The following is an 18,501-nucleotide window of genomic DNA, read 5'->3' as shown; positions in this document are numbered from 1 at the left end:
TTCCCCGCAGCAGGAAAATGGGGAACTCTGCAAGGATCTTAGAAGCAGAGCAAGAAAGGGGCCCGAGTACATAAAGAAAGGGGTGAGGCGTGATCCGTGGGAGGAGGCTCACCCGCACAGTGCCAAGCCAGAACTAGGAGTCGGTAATCGGGCCTGCAGCGGGTATGGCTCCGAACGCTGGGGACGGAGGAAGCGACTGGAGTAGATTGTGCAGAGAGTGGGAATAAACCCATTCAACTGGACCCTGGGAGTAACAAGGCCGAACCGTGCTCGGAACAAACGAATTCGGGGAAGGATGAAGCTGGCACCAATTCTAGAAGCGTGGAGGAGATCCAGCTTGGACGGTTGACCAGGGGGGAAGAAGATTGGAAGAACAGCAGGAAATGGGGGATTTACGTTAGCTGTGGCGGGTAAAAGCCGGGTTAGAAGAGACCCAACGCTAGCTGGGGTTTGGTGAACAGCAGCGTCTCAGGAACTGCTCCAAGACAGATGGGAATGGAGACCAGCTAGTCCCAGAGAGACAGGCTGAAGGCGAGGAGAAGAATCAAGCGTTTATCATCTAATAGAAAGTACGATGGGTGGTTTAATACAGAGTGAGTATACCAGTGCTAATTTACAATTAACGATTGATAATTATTAATCATTAAGACTGATTTAGTCATGGAATCCGTGACTTCAGCCTGCGGTGGTCGGAAGCTGTGGGGTCCCCCGCTGCCCGTGGGGCCAGAGAGCTGTGGGGTACCTCCACTGCCTCTGGCGGCCCCTGCAGCTCCCGGCTGCAGCGGGGAAACCCCTGAGCCGTGGGTGGCAGGGGTACCCCGCAGCCCTGGTGCAGCTGCCCTGCATCGGGCGGTGTGGGCCACACCAATCCCTATTTTGGTTTGGGATATTTTTAGTAAAAGTCAGGGACAGGTCACGGGCAAAAAAGGAAAATTCACGGAAGCCGTGACCTGTCCCTGACTTTTACTAAAAATAGTAACAAAAGCTTACCTTAATAGTAAGGCTATCATTTAGAACATAAAGTATTTTAATATATAATATATAGTCCCGAATTTCTAATACTTAATAAATAATGACGAATTTCTCATTTATAATATAAAGTAGTGTTAATATATAGTCCCTAATTTATAATACTAATTTATCATTTATGATATAAAGTGTTATAAATGATAAATAGTAGTTATCATTTAGTTATGCTTAATTATTATAAAAATTGTTTATTAACATATGATATACAATCTTTAATTTATAATAAATAATTACTAATAATGTATTTATAATATAAATTATTGTTCAATCTCTCATTTAAAATATTAATAATTAATTATATCATTTAGAAGTATTACCATATTGTTGAGTATCAGAGGGGTAGCCGTGTTAGTCTGAATCTGTAAAAAGCAACAAAGGGTCCTGTGGCACCTTTAAGACTAACAGAAGTATTGGGAGCATAAGCTTTCGTGGGTAAGAACCTCACTTCTTCAGAATCAAGTAATGGTCCATTACTTAAGTGAGGTTCTTACCCACGAAAGCTTATGCTCCCAATACTTCTGTTAGTCTTAAAGGTGCCACAGGACCCTCTGTTGCTTTTTACCATATTGTTGGTTAACATAATATTATAAATTAGAGATTGTATGACAATAAACACAGACCCCGATTGAGATCAGGGCCCCTTCGCGCCGGGCGCTGCCCAGACCCCAGCCGAGATCAGGGCCCCATCGCGCCGGGCGCTGCCTAGACCCCAGCCGAGATCAGGGCCCCATCGCGCCGGGCGCTGCCTAGACCCCAACTGAGATTTGGGGCCCTGTCGGGCCAGGTGCTGCCCAGACCTGACCAAGCTCGGGGCCCCATCGGGCCGGGTGCTGCACAGACGCACAGTGATACCTGGGCCTTGCAGTGAATGATGGCATTTGATGATTATTGATGGTCTCCCATTCCTCCCAATCCACATGGTGCTGGCGCTCGGGCGTCTCGCTGGTGTCACCTCACTGTCATGCACCAATAATCCAGCCTGCCTGCATCTCACCAGCAGCGGCTGGAATTTTGTCCTCTGGGCGGGATTTGGGCCCAACAAGCAGAAATCCAGTCTCGGGGGCTGGATTCAGGCCAAGATCGGGGCGATGGGATTTACACGGGGGAAAGGCCCTGGTGTGAATGAGATGGGGAACGTCCACAGAGCGACAGCCAGTTCCTGCCCGCTGGGGCTCTGGCCCCATTGACACCGCGCCCAAAATACAAACGGGGCCAAAACCGACCCTTGAGTTACACTCGGCCATCGTCCCTCTGGGACCAGCCCCCCAGCCCCCTATACCTCCAGCCATCCCCCTATACCCCATCCCCTGCTCACCTGTCCCCATCCCCCCACTCACCTGTCCCCATCTCCTGCCCACTTGTCTCCCAATCCCCGACTCTCCTGTTCCCCATCCCATGTGCTCACCTGTCCCTATCCCCTGGGCTCACCTGTCCCCATCTCCCACCCACCTGTCCCCCATCCCCTGTGCTCACCTGTCTCCCAACCCCCTGCTCACCTGTCCCCATCTCCTGCCCACTTGTCTCCCAATCCCCGACTCACCTGTTCCCCATCCCATGTGCTCACCTGTCCCCCATCTGTCCCTATCCCCTGGGCTCACCTGTCCCCATCTCCCACCCACCTGTCCCCCATCCCCTGTGCTCACCTGTCTCCCAACCCCCTGCTCACCTGTCCCCATCCCCCGCTCACTTGTCCCAATCTCCCACCCACTTGTCCCCATCCTCTGTGCTCACCTGTCCCAATCCCCCTGCTCACCTGTGTCCCCCCCCATCCCTGGCCTGCCCCAGCCGCTGGTCTCTGCCCTTCTCCAGCTGGTCCCTGGGCCTCGCCTCAGACCCCCTGGCCCGGGGTGATGGGCGCAGCACAGGCAGCTGCAGGGTGCGGGGCCGTGTCAGGGCAGTGCATGGGGCCAGAGTCAGGGGGACCCGGCTAGAGACCCCCCTGGGTACCTGGGGGAGCCCCCAGCCCCTGTTCCAGCCCCACAGAATTCCCATAGATCCAGCCCCACGTACAGACCCTATATACCAGGGGCCCTGATCTCGGTTGGGGTCTGGGCAGCGCCCGGCGTAGTGGGAGCCTTGATCTCGTTTCCTATCTTGAACAGCACCTTTAGGTGCTATCGTCAAACACCCAATATCTGCTCCTCCCAATTCAGGACCCTCTCCTTCACTCTCCAACAGCCTGGCCTGGCCGATGGAATATTTGCTGCTTCCCTCCGGAGACCTGGTACCTACCTGGTCCCTGAATTTTCTCTCATCCAGAGAGGCCGGAAAAGAAAACTGGGGCAGACAGCAAAAGAGGGAGAGAAACCAGCCCATTGGCCGGAGATGGGAGGTATTAACCCTTTAATTCTGAGAAATGAGGGTAAGGAAGATGGGACAGACGTATGTAGATGGGCAGCTTTCTCCGCGGGGATCCCACTCTAAAGGGCGCAGGACCGGCGGGCCATCAAGAGCCCTGGCTCTGGTTGGTTTGGGACGTGCAGAGGGGCGAAGGGAAAATCCCGTGTCTGAGGCTTTCAGGGCAGAGCTGGTGGTAGCGGTGGGATAAGCTGAGGGGCATTGAATAGCCCAGCCCTGTAAGGAAGCGCTAACTGGAGTCTTTTGCATTTAATTTCCCCAGAGTTTTCTATTTGTCAGCCCGGGCGTGCAGGCTCCCAGCTCCCCGACAAGGTGGCTGAGCCCTGTTTCATAAGAGGGGAGGTTCACACTTATACAGGCCTGTGTGCCCCCTAGGACGCCTGGGTTCTATTTCCAGCAGCAGCAGGGGAGGGTGGCCTGTGGGTAATTGCCAAGGAGTCAGGACTTCTAGGTTCTATTCCTGCCTCTGGGACTTGATTCCCAACCCCCCTGCCGCCAGTGGCTCTAACCACTAGACCCCACTCCCCTCCCGGTGCCAGGGAGAGAACCCAGGCGTCCTGGCTCCCAGCCCCCACTCCCTTCTTGGTGCCACAGAGAGAACCCAGGCGTCCTGGCTCCCAGCCTCTCCCACCCCCCACCCAGAGCCAGAGAAAGAACCCAGGAGTCCTGGCTCCCAGACCCCTAGTCCCCACTCCCCTCGCAGAGCCAGGGAGAGAACCCAGGCGTCCTGACACAGCATGGGGAGGGGACAATGCAGGAGGCTCAGTGGGGGGGGGGGGGGGGGGGAATCCCCAGGGGGCGGACGCAGCCGAATCCACCATGAAGGGAGGGGGAGAAGGGAGGAGCCGCTGCCGGACGCGACCGAATCAACCTAGCCGCTGGGAGGGGCCAGGAGCAGGGAGCGAGCACTCGGCTGTACCAAGTGCCCGCACGGGGCCGCGTCATGACTCCCCTGAGCGCGCCCACTTGGTTTCTCTCACCAGCTCGGGCTGATGTCTATGGCGAGGGGTGAGGGACAAATTTCATCGGGCAAACGCGCTGTGGCTGTTCTTTCTATGCGTCTCTTCCCCCCCCGCAGCTCTCAGCAGCAGGCAGTTCCAGGCTTGGTCTCCCCTCCCAGGCACACGGGGTTGGTTTATTAGGGTCTCTGGGTTGTTTATTGTAGGGTCTCCTGTGAGCTCTGGTGCTGCACTGGCATGTTTGTTTACTGGAGGGTCCCTCATGTGCACTGGGGCTACAGACACTAATGCATTGTTGGCTCTCTCCAGAGTTCTGGGGCTACGCACACTCGTTTGTTTATTGTAGGGTCTCTCTGGAGATCTTGGACTGCATAGTCTAGGGTTATTACTGTCGGGTTGCTTATGAGCTCTGGGTGAGTGTGCATGCTGTTCATTATAGGGTCTGCCCTGAGTACTGGCACTACACCCGCTGGCTTATTATTGTAGGGTCTCCCTGAGCTCAGTGGCTTTGCCTCTATATTTTATTTTAATTTCTGTAGAAAAAAATCGTCGATGGAGCAGATAAATAAGGAAAACATCCTGTGGCAAGGGGAGAAGAGACGGGTTAACTCCCTACACCCCACCCCTGCTCAAACCCATTAGATTCTGCTCCCCTCCCAGAGCCAGGGAGAGAACCCAGGAGTCTTGGCCCCCGGCTCTAACCCATTAGAGCTACTCAGCCACTCAACAAACCACTCGGCTGCTTGAAAAGCAAAAAACCGCAGGATTGGAAGCAGGGGAGCGATTAGGTGAAATCCTAGAGATCAGGCCGAGGCTGGAGGAGGCGCCTGGCTGGCCAGTGACCAGTACTTCCTTAGTGAGATGGGGGGACTCCATTGGGGGGAGGGGGTCCCCGAGAGGGCAGGGGGGTGATAATTCTGCCTGCGGCAACTGTCACCATCCACAACAGCCGAAAAGAGGGCAGAGTTCAGCGCTACTGTAACTACACCGCAAGGGCAAAGGCGGGGATGGACCCAGGACGCCTGGGTTCTCTCCCTGGCTCTGGGAGGGGAGTGGGGTCTAGTGGTTAGAACAGATGTAGCTGAGAGCCAGGACTCCTTGGCTCTGTTCCTTTCCCTCCCCCTCTCCATCATGGCATCAGTTGCCGGTTGGTAAATCTCCCCCTCCCAGATACAATCACCCCTGACAGCCCAGCAGGCGTTACCATCTCTTCGCACCCAGCGGCTCCGTCTCCCCTGCCCTGCACCCAGATGGCACATTCCCAGCCTGTTCCCGGGGCCCCAAAATCATCCCCTGCCCCAAGCCAGCCCAGGCCTGGTAACCACAGCGCAGCCAGCAGGGAATGATTGTGTCACACCCCCGGGGACCCAACAGGCAACCGGCCTGCACAGTATGTGCTCATCTCTAGAGAACCCAGGAGTCCTGGCTCCCAGCCCTGCCACACCCCTTTAATGACTGGAGCTCACACCCAGTACTACTATCTGGGGGCTGGGCTGGGAGTCCTGACTTGTGCCCTGGGGACGAAGTCCATATGGCCAAGACTATAAACAATGACGTCACTTCTTCCCACCCACCCCCTTCTTTAACCCCTTGTATCCGCATCTGGGGCGCTGAACTGCTCCCTGGGTTTCTAACCCTCTCCCACCTGGGCTGCCTGGCAGGGGCACATGTCTGGAGGAAAGGGCAGGCAGGTGAAGGGTTAATCTCAGCTGCTTCTTTGGCAAAGGGCAGAGACCAGCCCGACAGTCAAAGTCCCCTGGTCCTCGTGGACTGCGCCCGCCCTGCTCTAACCACTAGATCTCACTCCCCTCCCAGAGCCGGGGAGAGAACCCAGGAGTCCTGGCTCCCAGCCCCCCCCCCCCCCCCCCCCCCGCTCTAACCACTAGACCCCACTCCCCTCCCAGAGCTGGGGACAGAACCCAGGAGTCCTGGCTCCCAGCCCCCCTGCTCTAACCACTAGACCCCACTCCCCTCCCAGAGCCGGGGAGAGAACCCAGGAGTCCTGGCTCCAACACCCCCTCCCCCCGCTCTCTTTCCACTAGGTGATGCGGCCTCCCCTATATTTGGTATTTGGAGGGTTAATAAGATGAACAGGAAATGAAACTACCAGCCCTGGAGCTGTCCTGCAGAATGGACCAATCAGGATAGGATGTGTATGGGGGATTGTGGCCTTCATTTGCATATTTAAAGGGGTCTTGATCTGTGGCTGTGGGCCCAGCGTTATACCCTCTTCCATGTGTTTGCTAATGTTCTTGGAAGACCCTACAATAACAAACCAGTGCAACTAACAGGTTGCAGGGGGTAACTCTTTACTGTGTGTAAGTGTGTGTTTCCAAAGAGGCTGGCCTGTGAGTGCTTGTGTCTTGTTCTTGGTGCACCTGGGGTATGCCAGCGTGACTGTAGCCCAGAGTGGCTGTGTGTGTAAGTGTAACCCTGTGTGCATTGTGAGACAGAGGGGGGACTCTGGGTATGTGTGTAACCCAGTGTGTGTTGAATTGTATCTCTATCTGTGTGTGTGTGTGAGCATGTGCCAGGGCTGCTGTGTGTATAATTGTATTCCAGGGAGTGTGTGCGTGTCTGTGAGAGGGACGTGTGTGTATATCTGGAACCCTGTGTGCAGTTATATCGCCGCGTGTACATGTGTGGCACTCCATATCTCTATGCAGGTGTGTGTCTGTGTGGGTGTTACACACACGAGGGAAGGGTATCCGCTTGTATGAACCTTCCCTAGTGTGTGTATCTGTTACCCTTCCCTAGTGTGTGTGTGTATCGGTGTGTATCTGTTTGGGTTCATCTTCTCTAGTGTGTGTTGTGTCTGTGTGGGTGTTACCCTTCCTCCCTAGTATGTCAGAGGCAGCTCTGTGTCCCCGGCCCCAGCTCCCCCCTATGTGCAGCTGTCCCTTTAAGGGCTCCGGGCTCCCTGTCCCCGCCCCCTCCCGTCCTCCCCAACCCCTGGCATTTAAAGGGTCCGTCCCCGCCGCGGGCACCAGCGCAGCCCCCGCGATCCCGGCATGTGGCTGTCCCGGAGCTGCCCGGCCGCGGCCGCGGCCGCTGCCCGGCGGGCCCTGCCCCTGCGACCCTACTGCACCCGCCGCGCCCAGCGCCAGGGGCTGCTCTTCCGGCAGGTGAGCCGGGCCCGGACTCCTGGGTTCTCTCCCCGGCTCGGGGAGGGGAGCGGGGTCTAGGGGCTCAGAGCAGGGGGGGCTGGGAGCCGGGACTCCTGGGTTCCCTCCCCGGCTCTGGGAGGGGAGCGGGGTCTAGGGGCTCAGAGCAGGGGGCTGGGAGCCAGGACTCCTGGGTTCTCTCCCCAGCTCTGGGAGGGGAGGGGAGTGGGGGCTGGTGGTTAGAGCAGGGGGGGCTGGGAGTCAGGACTCCTGGGTTCTCTCCCCAGCTCTGGGAGGGGAGGGGAGTGGGGGCTGGGAGCCAGGACTCCCGGGTTCTCTCCCCAGCTCTGGGAGGGGAGCGGGGTCTGATGGTGAGAGCAGGGGGGTCTGGGAGCCAGGACTCCTGGGTTCTCTCCCCGGCTCTGGGAGGGGTGTACCGGCTGGTGGTTCGAGCAGGGGGGCGGGGCTGTGAGCCAGGACTCCTGGGTTCTCTGCCCAGAAGGACATGCTCTGGCAGTCAGGAAAGCCCAGCCCTCCTTATTGCTGGTCTGATCTGATCCGTGGTGCTGTAACTTCCCCGCCCTGCCTACAGGACTTCTGGCTTCCTGTCTGCTCCCAGGCCAGCTGATCGCTGGTTTCCCATCCCAGGCCAGGCGGGTGGCAGGCCAGTCACCTGGCTGCCTTGGCATCGAGCCCTCAAACGGCAGCCCTTGGCGGGGAGCCTGGAGCTGGGAATGACTGATTGGGAAGGAGGGGCAGGAGGGATAGCACCCGAACCATGGGTAGAACCCAGGAGTCCTGGCTCCCCACTCCCCGCCGGTGCTCACTGGATCTCCCCTCCACAGCTCTTTGAGCCCGTGAGCTGCACCTACACCTACCTGCTCGCGGACCTGAAGACCAAGGAGGCGGTTCTGATCGACCCGGTTCTGGAGACGGCCCAGCGGGACGCGGAGCTAGTGAGGGAGCTGGGCCTCAACTTACTGTATGCAGGTGAGAGCAGCTCCCAGGGGGTCGGGATGGGGACAGTCTCGTTGTGGAAGGGAATGGGGTCAGGGCCTTTCCCCTGTAGGGGGCACCGGCCCCGATCCGGCTCCAGGGCAGGGACTGGCTGGCTAGGCGGGTGGAGAACGGGGCCTTTCCCCTCTAGGGGGCACCGGCCCCGATCCGGCCCCAGGGCAGGGTCTGGCTGGCTCCGGGGATGGAGAACGGGGCCTTTCCCCTCTAGGAGCACCGGCCCCGATCCGGCCCCAGGGCAGGGACTGGCTGGCTCCGGGGATGGAGAACGGGGAACGGGGCCTTTCCCCTCTAGGGGGCACTGGCCCCGATCCGGCCCCAGGGCAGGGTCTGGCTGGCTCGGGGGATGGAGAACGGGGCATCGGGCCTTTCCCCTCTAGGGGGCACCGGCCCCGATCCGGCCCCAGGGCAGGGACTGGCTGGCTCCGGGGATGGAGAACGGGGCCTTTCCCCTCTAGGGGGCACCGGCCCCGATCCAGCCCCAGAGGAGGGACTGGCTGGCTCGGCGGGGTGGGAACAGGTCGGGTTCTCGTCTGTAAATCCCTGGTTCTGCTCCGCGCAGCCAACACCCACTGCCACGCCGACCACATCACGGGCACCGGGCTGCTGAAGAAGATGCTGCCCGGCTGCCGCAGTGTGATCTCCCGGGACAGCGGGGCCTTGGCCGACATCCTCATCCGCGAGGGCCACGCCCTGGAATTCGGGGCCTTCGTAAGTCACCTGGGCACTGGGGCTGGGAGCCCGGACTCCTGGGTTCTCTCCCGGCTCTGGGAGGGCTGGGGGGGGTGTGTGTGTCTCGTGATTAGAGCGTGTGAGTGGGGGGGAGGGGTGTATTGGGAGCTCAGACTCCTGGGTTGCTCTCCAGCCCTGGGAGCTGAGTGGGGTCAGAACAGGGGAGTTGTGAGCCAGGACTCCTGGGCTCTCTCCCCGGCTCTGGGAGGGGAGTGGGGTCTAGTGGGTCAGAGCAGGGTGGGTGGGGAGCCAGGACTCCTGGGTTCTCTCCCCGGCTCTGGGAGGGGAGTGGGGTCTAGTGGTTAGAACAGGGGGGAATCCTGGGTCCCACGGAGGGTCATGTCGCTGACTCCCCCTGTCTGTAGGCCCTGGAAGCCCGCTCCACCCCCGGACACACGGACGGCTGCCTGACCTACGTGCTCAGGGACAGGACCATGGCCTTCACCGGGGACGCCCTGCTGATCCGGGGCTGTGGCCGCACCGACTTCCAGCAGGGTGAGGGCGAGCTGGGGTGGGGTGGGGGTTTCTTGGAGGGGTAGTGAATGGTTACCCTGGGGACAGGAGGGTGCATCCCTTGGATATGATGGTGGCTGCCATGGCGATGGTGACAACCGCTGGGCATGACCTGGAAGTGCCATGGTGAGGTGTGTGTGTGTGTGGGGGGGTGTTATCTGTAGGACATGATTGGTGATTGCCATGGGGATGGAGGGAGCATCTCTGGGTTCACCTCCTAGTCGCCATAGCCCTGGGGAACATGGCTGCTGGTTGCCACGGTGATGGCAGTGGGTGCTGGGGTGATGATAGGGGTGCCATGCCAGGGAGCTTTGGCCAGGCAGTTGCAGGGGTTGCTGGGGTGCCATGCCAGGGGATTGGCTGCGTCTCCCACTGTGTGGTAACCAGGCCCCACTTCTCTCCGTCCCCCAGGCTCCCCGGAGACCCTGTACCGCTCCGTGCACGAGAAAATCTTCACGCTCCCCGGAGACTGTCTGATCTACCCCGCCCACGACTACACGGGTGAGTCCGAGCGCGGCGCTAGGGGGCGCTGTGCAGCAGGGAGCGGGGCTCAGTAGGGGCAGTCAGGGCTGGCCCCAATGCCCCAGCCCGGCGCTAGGGGGCGCTGTGCTCCAGGGAGCTGGGTGGGGGCTCCCTTTGCTGGTGTGCTATCTCACCCACCCCCTGGCGCCCCCTGCAGGCCAGACGGTGTCGACAGTGGAGGAAGAGAGGACCCTGAACCCCCGACTGACCCAGAGCTGCGAGGCCTTTGTCCAGCTGATGAACAACTTGAACCTTCCTCAACCCCAACAAATTGGTGAGGCTGGGAGCCCGGATGCCTGGGTTCTCTCCTGAGGCTGGGAGGGGAGTGGGGGGGTCCAGGGGTTAGAGCGGGGGGCGGGGAGGATAGGTTTTATCCCAGCTGAGGGCCGGCGTGGGGTGTAGCCGAGGCCAGGGCCCCATCACTCTGACTAACATGTCTGTTTTTTCATCCTCTGCAGATTTTGCTGTCCCAGCGAACCTCAAGTGTGGGATACAGGATGCAGCGATTTAGCCCCGCCCTCTTTCTCCAATGCCACGCCCCTCGTGTTAAGCCACACCCACTTCATCATAAGCCACACCCTCTCATTGACCCTTATGATGATGGAAGGTCCTTTGGCTGTCCCTGACTCTCACTTGGGTCCCCCCCTTAAGCAAAATATGGGGCCTCCCTCTTTGGGGTCCTGAGGGGGAGGGCGCATCCCTTAAGTGGGGAGGGGGTTAATGATCTTCAACCATGGCAGCTTCCCTTCCCCTGCTGCAACGTCCCCATCAATTCCTCTGCCCCCCCCCCAGTTTGGCGTTAGGGAGTTTGCACCTTCCTCTGCATTCACTGTGGGGTGGGAGCATCCCATGAGCCTCCCCAGGGGAGCAAAGGCCCCCCCCTGTTCCCTGAGCGTGGTGTGCAGACAGCAGGGAACCCCGGCAGCCGCCGTTGGGGTATGAGAGAGGCCCCAGACCCCCATAGTCTACATTTGAATGACAGGGTGCCGGGGCGGGCCCTGCTTCCCATCCACTCTGTTTGCACTAGCTGGACTGTCTCAGTCTCTGCTCCGCGGGGCGTCAGCACCTCCGGGCCTAGAGCTGGGAGCGGGCTCCCCCTCTGGGCAGGGAGAGCTGGGGGGGGGGGCCCTGTCTGTGAATGTGGCTTAGTCGTGGGGGGGTTGGAAACGAACCGCTGCCGCGAGAATAAAGTTGTGTTGGACCTATTGGAATCGAGTGTGCCTCCCAAGGTGGTTACCCACCAGAGGGTGCTGCTCCCTCACTTTTCCCAGCCTGTTCCCTGGATTTGCTCTCCCCCCATATACCCCAGGGGGCCCAGACCCCCTTGCCTCCCGCCCCAGGAACAGCAGCAGGAGCCTGCCCGTGGTCTTGGGCAAGAGGGAAGGAGAATCGGCTTCCATCCCTTTCCCCCACTCCCGAGACCTGAACTCACCCTCCCACCCTTCCTCTCGGCGTGATAGTTTCCTTTTCCTTTCCTTCCTCTCCAGGGAGGGGTAAGCCCTGGCCAGAGCCCCCACTGCTTGAAAAAGGGAACCCCCCACCCTGACCCCTGCAAACAGGCCCAGCCAGCTGGACACCACCCCAGAGCCAGGTGCAATGCTGGCAGGGCTCTGTCCCAACTGGAGTGGGAAAGGTCTTTCTGCCTGGTGAACTCCATGGGGCTGGGATAGAGCCAGCCCCAGACACCCCCTCCAATAAGGGGTGCTGCCCCTTTAAGGCTGCAGCCCTGGCAGAAAGGAATTGTGGGAGATGTAGTCCCCAGGGTTGATGGGTGTTGTAAGCTGGGCAGCGAGGCATGCTGGGAAGGAAACAGGCCTATAAAAGGGCTCCCTTCTCGGCTACCAAGAGGGGAGTCTGGGTAAATAAGGGGTGGTGGACACCTTAGCCAGCCAGCCAGCAGCTGTGAGACACTCCTTGGGCAATTGTGCACCATTGCGCATATGCAGAATTTGGGTCCCCCCAGATTTTTTTTCTTTCCCTGCAGAATATGAGATTCTGCTGTGGAAGGAACGCGAGGGGCCATGCGCTCTTCCCCGGCAGCAGGCGTGCTGGGAGCAGCCGGGGGGATGTAAATCACCACTGGGGCTGGGTGTGCGTGCCACACTGTCCCTCTCACTCGCTCTTGCAGTGTGCCCGCTGCAGAGAAGCAGGCCCTTCTGCTGTGTCGGGTGCACTGCCGAGTCTGTGTCAGGGGGCTGCAGGGTAATCCCCCCAACCTCTGTGCAGCCAGGGGCCTGTGCTCCCCATTGGGAGGCAGCCCCCATGTGCGCCCCTTGTCCATGTCACTGCGCCTGACCCGGGGAGGCGTGGGGCTGACCCAAGCAGCTGTGGGGAAGCCGTGGGGAGCCTTGGCCAGGGGTGCCATTTCAGGAGGGTGGGGGGCACCTATTCCCCCCTCCCCGAGTTCCTGTCCCTTTCTGCTCCTGGGGGATCATCTGTGTCGTTACAGACAGACTCGCTGACATTGATTTTGCAATAAATTACCAAAATAGTTGAAAGTGAGGGGATGATATGGGATTATTCTGACAAAATGCACAGTGGGTTACAACGTTGTCCGCAGAACTTTTTGGATTTTTGGCGCAGAATTCCCCCCGCAGTAGGGAGCCTGGCACCATCTCCCCGAGCTGCTCCAGCAGCCTTCTCTGCGGTTGCGTCCAGCCCTGGATCTCAAAGCAATTAACACAGGTTAATTGTGGACCCTGACAAACCTTTCCATCCCTGGGGAAACCTTTCCAACCCTATGTGACGAACTGGGCCTGTTCTTACTGTGGTCTGGGAATGCTGACAGGGGAGTGGGGCTAAGATAGTCTGCATTGGGGGATGGGAGACTGACCAACGGAGAATACCTGAGCATGTAACCTGAGAACCCAGGAAGGGGTTAGAGGCCAGGTGACACCTTTGCCTGGGATACTGAACAAAGGCTAGAGGGAGTTTCAGAGCTGGCTGGTGACATGGCTGGGAGGCAGACGGGGCTCTGACCTCCCAAGGGGGCTGGGGCACCCTGGGACCCCAAGATGGACCTAACTGAGGGGGTCCTGTTGCATGTGCCTGCAAGACCTGTCTTGGACTGTATTCCTGTTGTCTAAATAAACTTTCTGCTTTACTGGCTGGCTGAGAGTCATAGTGAATCGCAGGAAGCCGTGGGTGCAGGGCCTTGTGTCCCCCCACACTCCGTAACACCCTATTATACAGGCAGGGAAACTGAGGCAGAAAGAGGGGAAATTGTGCAGGACAGCTGGGGATAGAACCCAGTAGCCCTGAGTCCTAGAGCCCCCCTGCTCTAACCATTAGACTCCTTTCCCCTCCCAGAACTGGGATAGAACCCAGGAGTCCTGGCTCCCAGCGGCCCCTGCTCTAACCACTAAACCCCACTCTCCTCCCAGAGCCAGGGATAGACCCCAGGAGTCCTGGCTTCCAGCCCCCCCTGCTCTAACCTACTAGACCCCACTCCCCTCCCAGAGCTGAGGAGAGAACCCAGGAGTTCTTGCTCCCAGGCCCCGCTGCCCTGTGAAATCCAGGATGTGGCCAATTCTCCAGTCCCCACCCACCTGCCCCATGGTTATACCAGGCCCACAGGTGTGTTTGGATGAGGGTATATGATGCCAGAACCCCATATCCCATAGAAGGACCCTGAGCAGGGGAAGGGGACGGGGCTCTTTGGGTGCAGGGTGGCTGACCTAGTGAAATGGGCTTTAACCACTGTTCAGTGCCCAGAGGCCAGACATCCCAGTGAATAACCCCAGTTGCGACAGAAGGTGCATCACAATGACTTGACAGGTTAAGTCCCATGACTGCAATATTGGTACAGAAGGGCACAGTTTACTCAGGGCCAAAGGGCGGAGCGGTTGCCTTGCATAGCAAAGGTGTCTGCACCTGCTCTGAGGCTGAGCTGGGGAGAGGAGACAGACTTCTTGAAAGTCTCTGGTTAGGGATAAAAGGGGTAAAAACCAGGTGTGGGGGGGGCATGGTATGGGTCGGCTCCAGACCAGCTAACCGGGAAGAAGAGGTGGAGGGCGCTTTTCTTAAACAACTCACACAATCATCCACAGCCCAGGACGTGGTGATGCCGGGGGATTTCAACCACCCAGGGATTGGTTGGGAAAATATCCCAGCCGGGCACAGATCTTGGAATGCAGTGGAGACAGCTTTGGCGAAAGCCGCGAGGGGGAGGCGGTTCTGGATTTGGTTGTGCCCCAAAGGGAGGCACTGGTTGAGACGCTGAAGGTGGAAGGCAGCTTGGGTGAAAGGGATCGGGAAATGACAGCGCTCGCGCTGCTAAGGAAACAGCACGGATCAGCCAATGGATGGGACAGGCCCGTTACTCGGTGAGGAGGGAAAGCCAGGAACAGAAAACGAAGCGATGGCTGAAGTGTTAAATGCCCTTTTTGTTTCCGTTTTCATCAGCCGACTACCCTAGTGAATGTCAGCGGACACGGGGCAGGACCCAAGGCCACAATAGGCAAAGAGCGAGTTAAGAATGACTTAGCTAAGTTCCATGTCTTCAAGTCGGCAGGGCCTGATGCCGTCTCACACGACCGTCTCATACACAAACCAGAGAAATCCAGTGGTTGGAAAACCGCTCCCAGGGAGCAGTGATCAGTGGTTCGCAGTCAGGTTGGAAGGACCCCTCGAGTGGATCTGGATCCCTTGGAGGGATCTGTCCTGGGTCGGGTTCTGTTCAGTGATTTGGATAATGGCACGGAGAATGCACTCTTAAAGTCTGAGGACAATACCAAGCTGGGAGGGGTTGCAAGCTGTCATGGACTCCCAGCCCCCGGGCTCTCTCAGCTCCGTACGGCCCCTGGGACGAACCCCCCAGTGTGACAGCCCTTCCTGGGGTCACGATCTCTCACGGGGGTTAAGCCCTGGGCTCCAGCGCCTCCTGGGACCGCATCTCTCTGAGCCCCCAGCAGCCTGGCTCTGCCGTGGGCCCCCTCAGGGAGTCCCCTCGCTCTGGGCTCCTTGGGCCCCCACCCCCAGAGGGAGGAACGCCCCCTGATCTCTAGCTGCAGTGACTACCAGCATCACACAGGAGGTTTATTGAGCGTCTGGACCCAGCCCAGGCAGTTCTCAGGGCCCTCGGGCCTGGCCAGTCTCAGCCCCGGCCAGCTGGGTCTGTCCCGTCCCCATGGGTCCGGCTGCTCCTTGTCCCCATCCCAGCCCCACCCCGCCCCCTCCTTCCAGCCCAGCCCCCTAAATCCCCTCCCCCACCCGCCCCTCCTCCACCCTTTGACTTCAGTCCCAGGTGAATAGGCCGCTGGGCCCCTCTCGTCTGTCCTTTGTTCCCCGCGGCTGGTCAGGTCCCCGGGCCCCTCTCTCCTCAGCCCATTGGCCCCCCACTGGCCAGAACCGGCTGGCTCCCAATCTCCAGGCTGGTGTCTGGGGTCCCGGCTGCAAGGCAAGATCACACCTGGTCCCCTGCAACCACAAACCCCCTCCTACCCCCTTGTTACGTATGCAGCACAGAGGGAAACTGAGGCACACACCGTGTTCATGTGAATCACTAAGAAAACCCCCCACTTCATCACACTAGTGCTTTGGAGGACAGGATTAAGATTCAAACTGATCTGGACAAACTGGAGAAATGGTCTGATGTAAATAGGATGAAATTCAATCAGGACAAATGCGAAGTGCTTCACTTCGGAAGGAACAATCAGTTGCACACACACAGAATGGGAAATGGCCACCTAGGAAGGAGAACTGTGGAACTGGAGCTGGGCTCAGAGTGGATCACAAGCTAAAAGTGAGTCACCAGTGCGATGATGTGGCAAAACCAGAGGCCGTTCTTCTGGGATGTCTCATCAGGAGTGTTGTAAGCAAGACACGAGAAGTGATTCTTCAGCTCTACTCCGCGCTGATGACGTCTCACCTGGAGTCTCGCGTCCGGTTCTGGGTGCCGCACGCGGGGAAAGATGTGGGCAAATCGGAGAGAGTCCAGGGAAGCACAACAAAAACGATTAACGGTCTAGAAACCATGGCCTAGGAGGGCAGATTGAAATTAGTCGGGAGAAGAGAAGACGGAGGCAGGGGGATGACATAACAATCTTTAAGTACATACAAGGTTACGAGGAGGGTGACGGATGGTTCTTGTGCACTGCGGACAGGACAAGGAGCAATGGGCTTGAACGTCAGCAAGGGAGGTTTAGGTCTAGGTTGGACGTTAGGAAAAACTTCCTACCTGTCAGGGTGGTGAAGCACTGGGGTAAATCGCCCAGGGAGGTTGTGGAATCGCCATCACTGGAGGTTTTGAAGAACAGGTGGGACAAACCCCAGCCGGGGGTAATACCTAGCCCTGCCTCGGTGCAGGGGACTGGCCTGGAGGGCCGAGCGAGGTCCCTTCCAGACTGACATGTCTATGAGTGTCTGATTTCGCCCCCCCGCCCCGAGCCGAACCAGCCAGTTGCCCACCTGGAGGAGGATCGGAGCCGGCACCCTCTAGAGGAGAAGGCCCCTGTGCCCAGAGAAAGGCTCCTGGGGGGCAGGTGCCCGGAGTGGGTGGCAGAGGTAGCGTGGGGGCTGGGGAGGGTTTTGTGGCTCTGCGTGGATCCCCCACCCGCTGCGTGTCTCCCTGAACATCCACCTCCATTGAAATTAATGGCTGACCAGATGTCCCAATTTTATAGGGACCGTCCCGATTTTTGGGTCTTGTTCTTATATAGGCTCCTATTAACCCCCAGCCCCCGTCCCGATTTTTCACACTTGCTGTCTGGTCACCCTAAAATTAACTGCCCCCGCCCCGGGGGTGGGAGCCAACCCATTCCCTGGCTTGCAATGACCAGCCTGCTGCAACGCAGGGAAACTGACTCAAAGACGGGAAAGGACCTGCCTGAACTGGAGAGAGAACCCAGGAATCCTGGCTCCGCCCCCACCCCTTTTCCCTTCCCTTCCCAGAGCCAGGGAGAGAACCCAGGAGTCCGGGCTCCCCCCGCCCCAACCCATTACCTCTCCCCAGCCAACTCAGCTGCTTCCCGAGAAGCAAACCCCCACCCCAGGATTAGGACGCAGGGGAGCCTAGAGAGCTGGCGCGGCTGGAGGGGCCCTGGCCGGCCGGTGTCCAGGGCTTCCTTAGCAAGACAGGGGGACTCTGTTGGGGGGCAGGTGGTCCCAGAGAAGGCAGGTGAGAGAATCCTGCTTCCCACGACTGTCACTACCCAAAAGGGCTGACAGGGCAGAGTTCAGTGGTACTACCCCGCAAGGGAAAAGGAGGGAGCCAGGACGCCTGGGTTCTCTCTCTGGCTCTGAGGGGGGAGAGGGGTCAGAGCAGGGGGGCTGGGAGCCAGGACGCCTGGGATCTCTCTCTGGCTCTGAGGGGGGAGAGGGGTCAGAGCAGCGGGGGCTGGGAGCCAGGACGCCTGGGTTCTCTCTCTGGCTCTGAGGGGGGAGAGGGGTCAGAGCAGGGGGGCTGGGAGCCGGGACGCCTGGGTTCTCTCTCTGGCTCTGAGGGGGGAGAGGGGTCAGAGCAGGGGGCTGGGAGCCGGGACGCCTGGGTTCTCTAGACATGAGCGCATACCATGCAGTTCCATTGCCTGTTGGGTCCTCGGGGGCCAGTCCCGGGGGCATGACGTGATCTTTCCCTCCTGGCTTCGCCAAGGTTACCAAGCCCGTGAGGGCACCGTGGGGGGTGGGGGGATGATTTTGGGCCCCTGGGAGCAGGCTGGGAACGTGCTGTGGCAATAGGGTGACCAGATGTCCTGATTTTATAGGGACAGTCCCGATATTTGGGGCTTTTTCTTATATAGGTTCCTATTACTCCACCCCCACCCCCCCGTCCCGATTTTTCACACTTGCTGTCTGGTCACCCTACATGGCAATAACACGGCTGGGGGCAGGGCTGGGGAGACAGAGCCCTTGGGTGTGAAGAGACGGTAACGCATGCTGGGCTGTCAGAGGTGATTATATCTGGGAGGGAGAGATTTGCCAACTGTCAACTGATGCAGGGTGGAGGGGGGAGGGAAAGGAATAGAACCCAGGAGTCCTGGCTCCCAGCGCCCCGCTCTAACCACTAGACCCCACTCCCCTCCCAGAGCCAGGGAGAGAACCCAGGAGTCCTGGCTCCCAACGCCCCGCTCTAACCACTAGACCCCACTCCTCTCCCAGAGCCAGGGAGAGAACCCAGGAGTCCTGGCTCCCAGCCCCGCCCCGCAGCTCCAACCACTTTAAGATCCAACCTGCCCTGTCCTCCCCGCCTCCGCCTCCTTCCTCCCTCCCGCCCCCACCGTCTGGCATTTAAAGGACTCACCCCCCGGCCTGGCACCAGCGCATCGGCCAAG

General features: G+C 59.1%; 1 protein-coding gene across 2 annotated transcripts; it reads left to right on the top strand.

The window, feature by feature from the left end:
• The first annotated feature begins 3,188 nt into the window (after positions 1 to 3,188).
• Positions 3,189 to 11,438, top strand: LOC128827288 (persulfide dioxygenase ETHE1, mitochondrial-like). Of its 2 annotated transcripts, none has more exons than XM_054011145.1 (7): positions 3,189 to 3,361; positions 8,296 to 8,440; positions 9,027 to 9,175; positions 9,562 to 9,691; positions 10,121 to 10,210; positions 10,389 to 10,505; positions 10,690 to 11,438. In XM_054011145.1, exons 1-7 carry the CDS (start codon positions 3,221 to 3,223, stop codon positions 10,740 to 10,742), a joined length of 825 nt encoding a protein of 274 aa, XP_053867120.1. In that variant the 5' UTR covers positions 3,189 to 3,220; the 3' UTR covers positions 10,743 to 11,438. The 2 variants fall into 2 exon arrangements, with proteins under 2 accessions (XP_053867120.1, XP_053867121.1); XM_054011146.1 differs by lacking the exon at positions 3,189 to 3,361 and adding an exon at positions 7,343 to 7,471.
• Positions 11,439 to 18,501: the final 7,063 nt, after the last annotated feature.

The sequence above is a fragment of the Malaclemys terrapin genome, chromosome 21 (assembly GCF_027887155.1).
Source record: "Malaclemys terrapin pileata isolate rMalTer1 chromosome 21, rMalTer1.hap1, whole genome shotgun sequence".
Lineage (NCBI taxonomy): Eukaryota > Metazoa > Chordata > Testudines > Emydidae > Malaclemys > Malaclemys terrapin.
Note: the sequence above shows the minus strand (reverse complement) of the source record. Positions and strands in the feature narration are given on the sequence as shown.

Excerpts from the sequence above, each read along its gene's own strand:
- LOC128827288 (XM_054011145.1), top strand. The coding sequence starts at position 3,221 with ATGGAATATTTGCTGCTTCCCTCCGGAGACCTGGTACCTACCTGGTCC. Across the intron at positions 8,441-9,026 it reads CCTCAACTTACTGTATGCAG|CCAACACCCACTGCCACGCC; the intron begins GTGAGAGCAGCT and ends TGCTCCGCGCAG. Across the intron at positions 9,692-10,120 it reads CCGCACCGACTTCCAGCAGG|GCTCCCCGGAGACCCTGTAC; the intron begins GTGAGGGCGAGC and ends TCCGTCCCCCAG.